Source organism: Micrasema longulum, unplaced genomic scaffold (genome assembly GCF_059751315.1).
Source record: "Micrasema longulum isolate JH-2025_06_02 unplaced genomic scaffold, ASM5975131v1 h1tg001112l, whole genome shotgun sequence".
In the NCBI taxonomy this organism is placed as follows: Eukaryota; Metazoa; Arthropoda; class Insecta; order Trichoptera; family Brachycentridae; genus Micrasema; species Micrasema longulum.
Window position 1 is genome coordinate 21,201 of NW_028278300.1, and position 15,621 is coordinate 36,821.

Consider the following 15,621-nt stretch of genomic DNA (forward strand, 5'->3'; position numbering starts at 1 on the left):
CCTTTATACAACCGGATTACAGTCTCTATCGTCTCTCCATTATTTGTCAATGTTAATTTCATAATATCTGTATAATGGTTTCATTTATTTATTTATGCTTTTTAGTTCATAACATCTTAAGAACTAATACAAACTTTTAATAATATTACAATTTTTTTATCAAAATTTCTCAATAACATATTTTTTCAAATTAATTTTAAATATTTCGATTTTTTATATTTCCTCCATTTCTTCAGGTGGCTCATTGTACAGCTTCAATCCCTTGTACAATGAGTTTTGAGATTCCGTTTTTCTTCTCATTGGTAATCTTATCTTTTTTTATCCCTTGTTTCATATGTATGACATTGTTGGTCAAATTTTATTATTGTTTTTATTTTATTCGTCCCCTTAATTATTTTATGTATAAAAATTGCCACATTATATTTAATTTGTTGCTTTACTGTGAGCAAGCCAATTTCTTTATGCATTATTTCTACATTAGAATAGATATTTCTTTTTAGTATAATCCTCATCGCCTTATTTTTAAGAATTTGTATTTTTTTAATTTCTTCTTCATTACATAAAAAAGAATGGAAGAAGAGTAATTTATGTGTGGACATATTGTTGTTTAATATATAAGAATACTACTTTCTATACCTATAACGTTTCGTAATCTTCCCCTAAATGATTTTTTTTCGTTCCATATTGAGAATTAAATAATTGTTTTCAGATAGTGCAGGAGGCCTGGTGTTTGGGATCCCTCTATCCCAGTGCGCTGACGCCTCCAGAAGAGACGGTGCCCTGAGAAGGGAGAGTGCTCGAGGCTCCCGGAGTAGCTTCTCCTCTCTTCTGGACCGGGTAGGAGACGAGGTAAATATATAACTTAATCTTTTCAGTTTTGTGTGGGCCTTAAATGAGTTTTTTCCCAAAACTCCTTGAGAATAGTACAAAGCGGACGTTCAAGTTAACTTCGTGTAACAAAAATGTTCAAAATAAACTACGATTGATGTACTAACACAGCGTCCTATACACCATTAGGTGCGGAAGGGAATGATGATGACTATGAAAGTACAGTATGTTTTAAAAAAAACAAATTTTCAGGCAAGACAAAGAAAACTTTGTGGTCAAACATTTTACTAAATGTTATTAAATATTTGTATATAACAACTTACCGACTTTTCTATGTCTCCCAATAATCAAACAACCTTTCAATATAGCCCGTTATACGATGTCCATTATAATGGTCACCCTAAACCTATTACACTCAAGCTCCTCCTTCCATCCCCTCTCTTTTTTCAACTACGAGTATTTCTCAAACAGCATAAAATATTTTCACAATCTAATCAGTGCACGTTTTTCCTAATCAGTGCATGTGCTTATTAAAATACATGTCGTGTTAGTTTTGGTCACCTGACGAATAGACGGGTACGTCTCAAAACCGGTAGACATAGAAAAGTCGGTAAGTGATTATATACAAATATATAATAACATTTGGTAAATTTAAAATCACATACGACGACATTTTTCGCTTCTGATCGTGACAAATGTCCGTTAGAGGATAAAAAAAAATATTCACAAATTGAAATGCTATATTTATTTATTCATTAATTTATACTTTTACAATTTTGAATTATTTTTTTTATGCAGAATAATGTTTCCTTAAACATGCCTTAAATTAGTTATTTAACATAGTTAACATAATAAGAAAATAAAAACGTAATCAATATAATTAACCTAATTATATCATAAACAAAATAAGCAATATTAACTAAAATAATTATAAAAAACATAATAAATTTTTGTAAACTTGCAGACAAACTTTCATAATTAGAAAACATTTTTTTACCCATTTGGCCACTCATCGATCCGTGCGCAACCCACCTCTACTATCCATTTCTTAATAGCAATTTTATATTGAGAGTACTTACTTATTATCCTTATGAACAATGGAAGTAGATTGTACACTTCAACCGAGTAGTAGGCCAATCCTCTTTGACCGAAAGTTGTATTAATTTTAAGTAATTTTATATATTACGCATTTGTAACGTATCCATTTAAATATACGTGATTAGTCCACTTTACAATTATTTTTAGGGAAAAAACCAAATCTGAGCGTCTTGTCCAACATCAGATCGAATGAACGCTACAATGCTTTTCAGGAGGGACTGGCCTCCGCCCGACCACTTTTATCAATTCAGAAAAAAATGAGTTGGTTTTGACATTAAGACATATCCTTTTAAATATACGTCATTAGTTCACTCTACAATTATTTTTAGGAAAAAAAACGAAATCTGAGCGCCTTGTCCAACATCAGATCGAATGGACGCTACAATGCTTTCCAAGAGGGACTGGCCTCCGCCCGACCACTTTTATCAATTCAGAAAAAGAATGAGTTGGTTTTGACATTAAGTTTGCGCCGCAAATAGAATGTTGTAGCGGTTAGTTAGCGAGATACACCAAGATACACCTTGTAGTGTATTGTCAGCGGTGGTGCTGTGGCTGTCTATTATCGGATCTTCTGGGAATGTGTCCAATCAAATTCCTCCGTTCACGCGCACCCGTGCTGGCGGGAACACTTTCAAACTCCGATCGAAATTGAAACTGGTTGCTAGGAAGATTTTTTCCTGGCTATAAAATTTATTTCTTCGCTGTGAGTGAATAAAGTACCTACTCTAAGCTCCAAAAACCATTTCCTCTTAGATAAAACAAAAAGGTTTTTATTTTAAACGAGCTGAACTCTGCAATGCTTTGCAATTGCTAGATTTGAGTACATTTATTAAATGAATGCGGACAACAAAATGAACGGCGCACTAAGCACAGTAATTGCTAATAAAAATATGTCAATCGAAGTTTAACTGGCAGTGCACAACGGAGTTTTAGTCCCAACACTTATGTATAGAAGTGAACATGGAACTAGCAGAGGAAGGATGAAAGTCGGGTGAACGCGGTTGAAATGCGATCTCCTTCCACATATTACAATATATACATCTTTTTTAAATATTCAAAGGCAAGTAATATGCCTAAACTATCAACTCGTGAAAATGAACATATTTGCATACAGTAGCTCAAAGAATAATCGGAAAGTTTTTTTTTTATATAAAAGAAATATTGGCGTTCTTATGATTTACCCCAATATTTCATTTTGAGGGCCATTTTCAACGAGTTACAAATAAACTCACTATTAGAAAATGGAATCAAGTTGGGGTAGAGTGGGATTCGATCCACAGAACTTTGGTCCGTGAGTCCGAGACACTAGCCACAGGACCACAACCCGATTAAAAATAAAAATTAAAAACCCGAGTTAAAAATGCTTATCCGGTAAAAATTGGTTAATTCGCCTTTTCTACTAAACACCAACGATATATTATATATTTTAATCTTATAATTATAAATCAAACACTGATTTGAGTCTACTGAACACTTTATTTTATTTTTACAAATATAAACATATAAAAATAAAAACTTCGTGACAATTGTTTCGCCTTATTAGGGCATTTTCAAACGAATGTGAAGATTATTTGGATTGAATGTCCTTATATAGTTATATAATTCAAGGTACTTAAGTAGAAAATTTAAATAATCTTATGAACTATAGCATGTACATTAATCGCAATTGAGGGAAAAACTAATGGTTAAGGGTGAGGCTAAGTGTTTAATAGATAATGGGGAATTTAGGTATTTATATTTGAATTTCGGGGAAAATATAACAAAGTAAGTATTTATTGACATACAAGTATGTATTGTGAGGTAATTAATGAAGCCTTATAGTTTTGTAAATTTAGATAATTGCTGTCGAAAAAAATATCAAAAATACTATAACAGGTTGCTGTTCATTTTAATTTTAAAACATGATTGAAATATTATGAGGGAATTTATATAAACATAAATGTATTATCATACAATATTTCTATTTTTAAGAATTTCTTATCAATATATATTAATGCAATCGTAACATGACTCATCTATTAACTACGCGTCATATAAGCGTGTACAAAAAGGAACAAAGTGAAGAATAACAGTCTATTTAAATATGTTTAATAGTGGTGAAGATATTAGGTTGGTTTGTTCATTTATTATTTTAAAATAAGGATTATTTAGATATTTATTAATTTCTAATTGTTCAAGTATATTAAGTTTACGCCCTTTGCTTTCAACGTGTAATGGGATTGGTTTATTTGAGATATGAATTTTATGATTATTTTCAATTAAGTGATTGGCAAATTGAGAATCTTGTTTTTTATTTTTAAAGGATCTTATGTGTTCTGAATAAGATTATTTTTATTTTCTACTTAAGTACCTTGAATTATATAACTATATAAGGACATTCAATCCAAATAATCTTCACATTCGTTTGAAAATGCCCTAATAAGGCGAAACAATTGTCACGAAGTTTTTATTTTTATATGTTTATATTTGTAAAAATAAAATAAAGTGTTCAGTAGACTCAAATCAGTGTTTGATTTATAATTATAAGTTTAAATATGGAGTTCTACAAAATAAACACCAAATCAATCAATATATTTTAATCATTGCAACAAGTTAAACTTAAATAATTCATCTTTTTATGAGTACCAATGAATCTAAGTTAAATCTAAATTTTAAGATGCTTAATGTGCCGGTGAAAAGGAATTATAGTTTAGTTACGCAATTTTTTTAATTATATTCTTTTTCATAAATATTTAAAAATTATTATTTTATCTTATATTTATTTAGTTTTTTTTTTTACATTTAACATACTGCATGTGAAACCTCCCTTGAGTCCCTGTGTGGTAACCTTAGGTTACCTTAGATCAGTGCTCCGCAACCGGTGTGCCGTGGCACACTGGTGTGCCGTGAGCTGGATATATGTGTGCCGCGGTCAAATTCAATGTATTTTGACATTTTAGTATAGAATAATAATAATTATTATAGTATAATATAATGTGGTTTATGTTGAGTGATGAAATCTGGCGGGACATCTAGCGGAAATACAAGTAAGTTTTGACGGAATCTGACGGGATTTTCTGTAGATTTTAAATGTAAATGACAAGGTGGCAACACTGAGCGGCTCAGTTCACGTATACTCGTCTGAATATCCTCGCATTTCCGACAAAACAATCTTAACACTACTTCCATTTTCGACAACATATTTATGTGAGCAAAGTTTTTCAACGCTTGTATTAATCAAAAATAATAAGCGGTCATGCTTAAAAGGTCTTGACCAAGAACTTCGGGTTGCGCTGTCAAAAATCGAGCCAAATATAAAACTTTTGTGTTCATTGAAACAAGCGCAGACATTAGTTTAGTTAGCTTCTATTTTTAACTGGTTTTATAGCTATTTTTTAATTGGTTTGACTGAGTTTTGAAAATTTCTCCCCTGGAAACGTTCCAAAACTGCGGTAAAATTTTAAAATTTCCTAAAAAAAATATGTTATGGTTATATGTATGTATACCTTTCAAATAAAAAACTAAAAATTATTGTAAAATTTTGTATCAATTTAATACCTATATATCTTAGCTTTTGGTGTGCCGCGTCATTCTAGGAATAATTTTGGTGTGTCGTAGGTGAGAAAAGGTTGCGGAGCACTGCCTTAGATAACCCTCAGTTAATCCGTCTCTTCTCAAATCATAAAAATTATATTTGTGTCTTGCTTAGTAACCTAATAAGATTACGTCTCTTTCTTTCAAATGAATGTTTGATATATTTGTGTCCTAAGACAGTACCTTGGTACTTGATATTTGCTATTTTTGGACATCCGGATGGACAAAATATTTCATTTAAAATTATCTAATATACCTAAATATGCGACATATATTTTTTCCTTGTGTGTAAAGGTTTACTTGAAGAATCTTTAAAAAATCGTGGTAATATTCGTAGTAGTTAGATATTACTTAATTATCATAACATCACAGAAACGGGCGGTTTAATGGCGTTTTTTTTATAAAAACCACGTTTCAAAATGACAGAATTGTATGATTTCCTTGCTTTTTATCAAAATACTGTCTAAACACTCATAAAACAAGTTATTCAAAGCCACAGCGAGAAGCATTGATATCCTAACTCACTAAGCGTTTTCAAAGTCTTTTACCTTTATTTTGTTTATATTTTAGAGTTTTTATCTATTAGTTTGTATTTTATTTAAGTTTTTCCTTCATTAAAAAAAATGCTTTTGTAACTCGCATGGACAGTAAATTATGAAGGATTACTAGCTCAGTCATGTTTTTGTGTTTTGTGTTCGTCTACGTTAGTCTTACTAGTAATTTGTTATTCTTAAAAAAAAAAATCTAACACGTGCCTATTATTATAATTAATTATAAAAAAAAAAAAACACGAAATGAGGAAATTCAGTGGCTTTTTTAAATATTTTTTAATAGATTATCAAACTTATAAAAAAATTGTTTTATGTATCGTGGTTTCTGCGCTATGACTTTTTTAATTTTTGTCATTTTGCAATTACTCGGTCTGTGTCGCTTAAATCTCAAGTTCTATAAGGTGAGTTGATCTGATTGATGGGTTGGCTACGCGGTAACCGGAAATATATCAAAATACTGGTTGATTTCGGAGAACAAGTGACGTCGTTTAAAGTAATTAATTTGAGTAAAAAATCCTTTTTACTAATTTTCTCATACATTTTTCAGAAACTTCGGAGTACAATAAAATGATCTTATTTCAATTTCTCGTTCTTCATTATGTAAAACTTGGGAATCCAAATCCCTTAAATGTCAGTTTCGTGTAGATACGGCTTTATAATCGAGTCATTTCTATAGAAATCGCTCTTTAGGTAAATGTGATAAGTCGCTTTCAACGGTCGCCTTCAAAACTTATAATCCTAACGAAAAATCAAACTACTTACCGCTATAAATCGACTGGGATCAAAAGAGAAAAACAAATAAACAGCCTAGCGCCGCGGCGCGTTTTCTCATTTGTTATCGAGGGAAATATTTCAGGAATTCTCATTTTTAACGCGGGCAACACCGACCGCCACATTTAGGCGCCCCACAGATTAATATTAATAATTATTATTATGAATAGTCACCCATACATTTCGAACTAGTTCTGTCAAAATATTTTGTCTTTTTGCGGATTACGTTTGTTATTCGACAAGAAAAAAAGTGTAGATATGTTTTATTGCGTTTTACAAACTGTTTATTTTATTAGTCGGTTTATGGGTCATTATGTTTTGTAATTTGCCAACTTGTGTTGGAATTGCGGTTTGAATCTGTTTTGGAAGATCAGAATATCAGGTTTTTTACGATGACGATACTAGATACATATTTCAAAGTAAAGCAAAAATTGCGTAGTCCTCGACAATTAGAAAAAAAGAGATATCAAATCACGATATATCATCATTATCATCATTCCCTTTCCGCACCTAATGGTACATGGGTCTTTGCATGAGTACACCGATCGCAGCGTATCTTGATGATTTTTGTTTCATGTACATAAGATTATTAGTCTTACGCTTCAGATACGAGTCCGTTAAATATTCTAGTGTGAGAACACCATTTTAAATAAATATTTTATATCAACCATGTCGGGAATCAAACCCAAGACCTCTTGCACTGTAGGCAAACGCGCTGACCATTACACTAGGTAACGTATCAGAAATAAAATACTATTATTGGATTTAATTCCACTTTTATCTTTAAAATATATACAAGAGTGTATAATTTAAAGCGTTTCGTTAAACAGCAGAATTTAATCCAATAATAACATTTTATTTTGGATACCTTATCAAATTTTAACATGGAATTCTACCAGTTAACTGCATTCACAAATAAAACATATGTTTAAGTTAATTATTCTTTTGTAACTCGTTACCATAGCTATAACACTAGTTGGCAACTGGAAAATTTTTAAAAACGTACTTACATGTCCATTTTTTAATTTTCATAATAGATTGGGGAAAAAGTAATTTCGTATTTTTCGCTGTATTTCAATGCATTATAAAAAGTGTTGCAGTCATCCGATTTAAGTCAAATATGCGCCGTTCTGTTCAATAACTTATTGTCAACGGGAATTCAACTTTATAATGCCTTTCTCATAGAAGCCCTTTTCCCTATTGGCAAAAAACTCGGACAACCAATTTTCACGGGCCTCCGTTAAGGCCTAATTTGTACCCCCAAGCGCGTTGGCAATAGACAGGAACAGATAATAGTCACTTGGTGTCAGGTCCGAACTATAGGGTGGATGCATAAGAACTTCCCACCCGAGCTCCCGGAGCTTCTGGCGCGTCATCAAAGATGTGTGCGGCCTGGCGTTGTCCTGATGAAACACTGTTCTTCTCCTATTCTAAATAAAATAATAATAACTAATTATAATTATTCGTCTTTTATTATAAATACGCGCAGCTTCAATTTTATAGTAATACAAGTAATATACGTCTACCGAGGTAAACAATTATTCACAGTTTATAAATTCCCTCGGAGGGGAAGATTTAGCAAAATGAGAACTCTCGCCTTCCACACAGCCGGGTTCTTTATAGATATGTAGCTAAATCACAAATAATAACTATCGACGTGCTTAAAAACATGCTAAGCATTTGAGCGATCACAATGAACAATTATGAACATTCTTAAAAGTCAACGCGTGCGTAATCTTTAAGTAAACGCTCGTGTCGGTTTGTTTTTTGTTTTCCTCGTAAATAAATACAGTTCGTTGGCGAAAATATAAAAAATAAAAAATACTATAAAAAATAATACAATATATTGGATTTGCAAAATAGTAAGGAGTATCTAAACCAAAAAAGTAAAAATTAAATTACAATTACTATGGCGACTGTTTTTCTTGACATTTGGCTTGCCAACCGCCGGCAAAATGCAATAAATAGCATGATAAATAATAAATAAGTAAATAAAAATCGCAGTTTTGGAATATTTTCCATATTTACACATGTGAAATTCAAATATGTGATTGCGCAGCAGGATTATACGTCGCGAAACGTAAATATTTTGACATTTAATATTAGGTGTTCACAGATGTTCCATTGTGATCGTGAATACGATAAACAACCATGGTAAGAAATTGTTATCACGTCGCTTGTTGGCACGTCGATAATTATTTGTGATTGAACTACGGGGCTTGGAGGGCGAGAACTATTCACGGGGACCCGTCACAATAGATCTTTACAGGTCGCAGTGACGTCAGGAGCTTTAAACGTAGCACTGACCCCCACCTCTAAGAATAATAATAATAATTACATTTACCATTTTGCCTATATACATAAGTCAACAAATGGAAGAGATGAGCAAATGTGGATATTCTAACATGGCACAATGGGAATGTTACACGCTGTGTAATGTGGCCACTCAAACCAGCCAATAACAGGTCACAAGCCCTGTAAATGAGTCGACATCCTTTTTTGTTGCAATAAATTTCAACAAATATAATATGTGAACAATCTGTCTCTTTTTTGGGTGATACCGTGTGTGTTGGATTTGTTCCGACGTTTGGGCTACCATTGCAGGAGCCATCTTCAGGGTAAACTGAGTCAGTTTAGACTAGAGTTATAACATGGTTTCTAGTCCGTATGTTGTCCCCGGCAATATGCACGATTCATATACTTGTCTTTTCAAACATTTAGGGACTGTAACTGTTACTGCTTTGTTACTTTGAAATAATTAAATACGAACCTTTTTATGTATCGACTTTTTCCTCGAAATTCACCTTAGTTAACTATCGATTTTAAACAGCGTCTGTCCCAATTCTGCTTGAAACTTTACCCGTTCAAGATTAGCTTTATTCTGTTGCAACACCGTTCAAAGGGACGCCTCCATCTCCTCTGACGTCGCTCGGACGTCATTCTTAGGGCTATGACGTCATACGGGAAGCGTTTCTATTTCTGCATCGGCCGAACGAGTCCCTACAGCCAGAACTGTTCTTCAAAACGCACCGGACTGATTTATGGGATCTAGGTTATTTTCCGTCCAAGCAGGTGTCGTAAGAAACCCTTTCAGTGCGCATGACCATAATTACTCACAAAAAGCTTAGCTATTTAAATAATACGTTTATTTATTTCACTATTTTGTATTATTTATTTTACAGAAACATTTAGGTATTTATGTAGACGGAAATTTAAAATGAAATAATCAAATCGAACATGTTAAAAATATTTAAGTTTGTTAGTGAAAATTCTTGATGGAAGTTCATTCTATTTTATTATATAAATAAAAGACGAGTGATACTTTAATCCATAAATTTTTAATATCCAGTGACCGATTTTATTGCTTTCGCGACATCTTCGAGTATCTTTATTAAGGAGGGTGTAGTTTTACAAAACAGAGGTAAAGATAGAGAATTAAAAATTATATGAAAATAAATTAAATAAAGTTATTCTTATCTTTAGGACTTTTTTATCTTTAGTTAACCCGAGAAAATTTTGGTAATGATCCTTAAGATAAAAATAACTTTATTTAATTTACTTTCATATAATTTTAAATGTTCTATCCTACCTGTTTTGTATAAATACATTGAACTCCTTAATAAAGATACCAGTCTCGAAGATGTCGTAAAAGCGATGAAACGGGTCACTGGATATTCCAAATTCGTTAAAAATAAACTAAAAAAACAAATTTTCTTTTTAAAACTATAAGAAATATAATTAGCCTAAAAGAACTTGTAAAAATATATTACGCAATAATTCAATCAGTTTTGGAATATGGAATAATTGGATGGGTATATGCAAATGACACATTGATCAAACAAATAACCATTGCACAAACAGCTTAAATAAAAATTATCTTAAGAATCCTAATCAAATCTAGCTCCCTCGGTGTATTCGTAAATCTTAATGTTACATCTATAAAACAACTTTATGTAAAAGCTCTGTTACTGTACGCACACAAACATTATTCTCTACCTTCCGTTACAAATACAAGAGTTACTAGTTACTCCACCCTGATGCTGCAAAAACAATTGAAAATTAATACAATTTTCGGTCAAAGAGAATTGGCCTACTACTCGGTTAAAGTATACAATCTACTTACATTGTCCATAATGACAATAAGTAAGTACTCACAATATAAAATTGCTATCAAAAAATGGATAGTGGGGGTGGGTTGCGCACGGATCGATGAGTGGATCAAGCCAAATAGGTAAAAATTTGTGTCCTGATTAAGAAATTTTGTCTACAAGTCTATATGAATTTATTATGTTTTTTATAATTATTTTGGTTTATATTGCTTACGACGACAATTAGGTTAATTAGATTACGTTTTTAATTTAATTTTTATTTAATTTTTAAATACTGAAAATAGTTGTGGACAATATCTTAAATCGGTCCAATGCGGTGGTGCATACTTGCTTTCCTGAAAAAGAGGATACTAGGTGCCAGACAATTTTGATGAATAGGTATTTGAACACTGTGTTTCACTTGACTTCATGACCGTAATATTGACAATCTTACCTTCAAAAATTATCTCGATAGGCTGTGATAAGAACACCAATGCAGTGCCCTATGCATCACTGGGTGCAAATAGTAAAATGATGACCATGGTTTTGTTTTTTTTTATGAAACTCGTTTTGTCTATACTTGGAGCAACTGGCCTACACATAGAAAAATTTAAATTTTTATTTAGACTGTATCAAAGAAATTTGATGAATAGATATTGGGACATAGTTTTTTTGCAACTCTCTCGCAGATGCCTTCCCGATATATTTTGCGAAAGAGACAACTCCACGTCGGACTGATTATACCTAACTAAAATCGACCAATTTTGTTGTTTTTTTTTAAAAAAAGAGTATCAAAATGATATTTTCTGTATTGGTTATTTTTGCAATTTTCTAAAATAGTTGTAAAAAAGATACATTACTTTTAAATCAAAGACTTAAGTTAACATTAACAAAAAAAATATTTTTAAAATGTACTTTTAAAAAACTTTTTCATGGAACTAAAAAATACAAGACACATATCAACTAAAAAATAACCTTATAAACATGATTAATTTGATTTATATTCGCCCTCAAATATTATTTATATTATTTTATAGTTTTGTCAGCCTCGTGGTGTAATGTTCAGCGCGTTTGCCTACCATGCAAGAGATTTCGGGTTCGATTCTCGATATGGTTGATGTGAAATAATTATTTAAAAAGGTGTTTTCATACGAGAATATTTCATAGACCCTGGACTGGTACCTAAAGCGAAAGACTGATCATCTTACCTTTATGTAACAAAAAAAGATCAAGATATGTTGTGATTGGTTTACCAATGCAGTGCCCTGTGCACCATTAGGTGCGGAAAGGGAATGGTAATGATATATTTTTCATTGTTATAAAAGTACAAGAGTTTTTCTTTGTTTTGAAAGGCACTCTTCGTAAATATCAAAACTTTGAACTTCTGATCTTCCCTTGAAACCAGTTTTTTTAGTAAATATCCTTTCTTATTATGTAGGTTTTCTCATTCCAGAGCGGTTCCTGCGAGAGCCTAGCCTCCCGCGACCGGCTGGCCAGCTCCGAGTCCGAACTGGAGGCTCCCGAGGACCTGTGCCCTCGGGGCGCAGCCCGCGTGCCGGCCCTGGTTGGAGGCTGTTTGGAGCACCTGCGGCGGCACGGTCTGCGCACGCTAGGCCTCTTCAGGGTGTCGGCGTCGAAGAAGAGAGTACGCCAGGTAAGGATTTTTGGATTTTTCACTCCAGTACTTATACATAAGTGAGTGATTCTATGGTCAAATTGCTACTACATAAAGATGTATACCGCCAGAGACACAATATTTCAATATCATCTTTATATATATATATAATTCCTCTGTACGTGTGATGTCACCGAACTCCTCCTAAACGGCTTAACCGATTTACGTGCGGTTTTCAGAGAAAAATAGATCTTTGCGCTGCGCGTGTTCGTAGATATAAAAATCTTCAATCTAATATGTAAAATAGAAGTAAGGAGCATAAATATGTTATTCGTAGATCTACCAGGGTTCCATTCGACGAGAATGCGCGTACAAAAAAAATGGAAGGATGCTGTTTTTTTGTGCATGAAAAAAGTTTGTTTTTGAATGTTTACAAACAACATTTGCTTTCGATGGATCCCAATCAGATTCTTTCCTTACATTTATTATAATTTCTTTCCATTTTTTTCCTTTTACTGGATTTTTGGTAATACTCAAATAATATTAACTGACATTCCATACATTTTTGAAAATCGCATTCATGAATAAAGTGCACCCCTGTTGCTGAGAAGAGCCGAGTTTGACACTTGGAAAAAGAACTCTGTATTTAAAAATTAATAATTTAATGTTTTGGAATTCAACCATAAACAAGTACCTAGGTACCTACTTAGATTCAATATTAGAATATTAATAATTTTATTTGTACAATAATATTAATAATTTACCTACTTATCAATTTTAAAAAATACAAGCTTATAGCAGGTAAGCCAACGTTCCGGCAGGACAACGTCTGTCGGGTCCGCTAGTCTTTATATATATAATTCCTCTGTGCGTGTGATGTCACCGAACTCCTCCTAAACGGCTTAACCGATTTACGTGCGGTTTTCAGAGAAAAATAGATCTTTGCGCTGCGCGTGTTCGTAGATATAAAAATCTTCAATCTAATATGTAAAATAGAAGTAAGGAGCATAAATATGTTATTCGTAGATCTACCAGGGTTGCATTCGACGAGAATGCGCGTACAAAAAAAATGGAAGGATGCTGTTTTTTTGTGCATGAAAAAAGTTTGTTTTTGAATGTTTACAAACAACATTTGCTTTCGATGGATCCCAATCAGATTCTTTCCTTACATTTATTATAATTTCTTTCCATTTTTTTCCTTTTACTGGATTTTTGGTAATACTCAAATAATATTAACTGACATTCCATACATTTTTGAAAATCGCATTCCTAGATATGTACACCCCTCTGTTGGTGAGAAGACCGGAGTTTGACGTTTGCAAAAAGAATGCGATATTTGAAAAAATATTTATTTTATGTTTTGGAATTCAACCATAAAAAAAGTACCTACTTAAATTCAGTATTTATTAACTATTTTTAGTTTTGAAATTTAATCACAAACAAGTACCTAGGTACCTACTTATCAATTAAAAATATTTTTCCAAGCTAATAGCAGGCAAGCCAACGCGCACCGTTTGGGCAGGACAACGTCTGACGGATTCGCTAGTTAATGTATAAATCTGTAAATAAATTATCTGTTACGGCTCTACTTTGGAACAACTTCATTTGTCAGCATGCGTCGCACTCCGAGTATAAACACAAATTGGTATATGATAACAACACCATGTTTACTAGTATGGAAGGACTAGCTGTTCCTAGATATTGTAATAAATATGGCAAAAGGACACTGCAATACAGTATACCTAAAACATTTAACATATTACCAGACAATATTAAAAATAGTCAGTTAAATACTTACAGGAGTGAGGCGTGTGCTCAAATTATAGCCAATAGAAAAAAGTATTTTATTTTAATGATAGTTTTTAATCTTTATTAACGTAATATAATATGGTATGATATGTAATGTTTTTTAAATGAAATTATGATTAATGTAGGTTAAGTATGAAAATTCGAAGCAACATATAAGAACCTGCTGACGAGTTGTATGCTTTCAATTGAGCAGGACTTAATATAATAAGTATTAATCATTAACTAACATTTGTAATCAGGGTTGGTCCTTGCTAAAATCAGAATTTCTTAACCTGTTGCTCATCTTTATATTTTCGTTTTAGCATAATTATTTACACAAACGTTCACCGCCTCATCTCACCTTGCTTGTCGATTGTAAAATTGGTTATTAAACGATTCGCCATGTTGCCAAATCGTGACGCACCTAATCCACGATTTGGTCGTTAAATAGTACCTACCTTATTTACGCTGGCAACACAGCGATGGTGGACTAGGTCTGACGGTCTGACCCAAACAAATTTAATGCATAAATGTTAATATATTATGTTTATTATTCCATTTGACGATTATTAATTTAATCCAACTTTTGTAGACAGATCTTAGCGAAACGTTTGAACTATTTAGTTCGTGAAAAGCTCGCGTGGGTGTGCTGCAGTCGCGGGTGGCGGTGAGCGGGAAAAATGACAGTTGCGACTTAATGTTTTGGATTTTCTAGCCGATTATTTCGGTCATCTGTGAGAGGCATCTATTTATTTGAATTGAATTATTCAAACTGCCGTTCCATTTTACATTTACATTTACATTTGATGACCTTACTCGCGCGTTATATGTAATCAGCAAACAGTTTTTCCAGAAGAAATTTATAAACTCGACACTGCCCCCGACTAAAATGATCTGATAGAAGTCATATCTAAAAAATGAAGGTTTGTTTTTTTTAATAAAACAACTTTAACATATTACAACAGAGATAAAGAACATTTTAGAGAAGGTAATATAGAAGTCTAGGCATCTACAGGGCTTATAACCTGTCATGGGCCACTTTACACACTGTGTAACATTCACCATTCTGTCCATATTTGAAAATCTATATTCCTTCAATTCTTTCATCTGTTGATGTTTGTAATGTTATAGACAGGTCATAAGCCCTGTAGATGCCTAGACTTCTATATTACCTTCTCTAAAATGTTCTTTATCTTTGTTGTAATTATGTTAACAGCTCCCCAGGGAGTTGAATCCAGTCCTTGTCTACAAAAATTTTAACAAACTCAAAATATTGTTGATAAAGTAACTTTGTTTTTAACCATTGATT

General features: G+C 32.5%; 1 protein-coding gene across 1 annotated transcript in view; it reads left to right on the forward strand.

Annotated features, from left to right (window-relative positions):
- Positions 1-709: 709 nt before the first annotated feature.
- LOC148276983 (uncharacterized) overlaps positions 710-15,621 on the forward strand; it is a gene marked incomplete at its 5' end in the record, with an annotated part of 48,974 nt that continues 34,062 nt past the window's right edge. Inside the window, 2 exons of the mRNA XM_088233487.1 lie at positions 710-849; positions 12,363-12,563. Coding sequence (XP_088089613.1) covers positions 710-849; positions 12,363-12,563 — 341 coding nt within the window. The remainder of the gene's footprint in view (positions 850-12,362; positions 12,564-15,621) is intronic.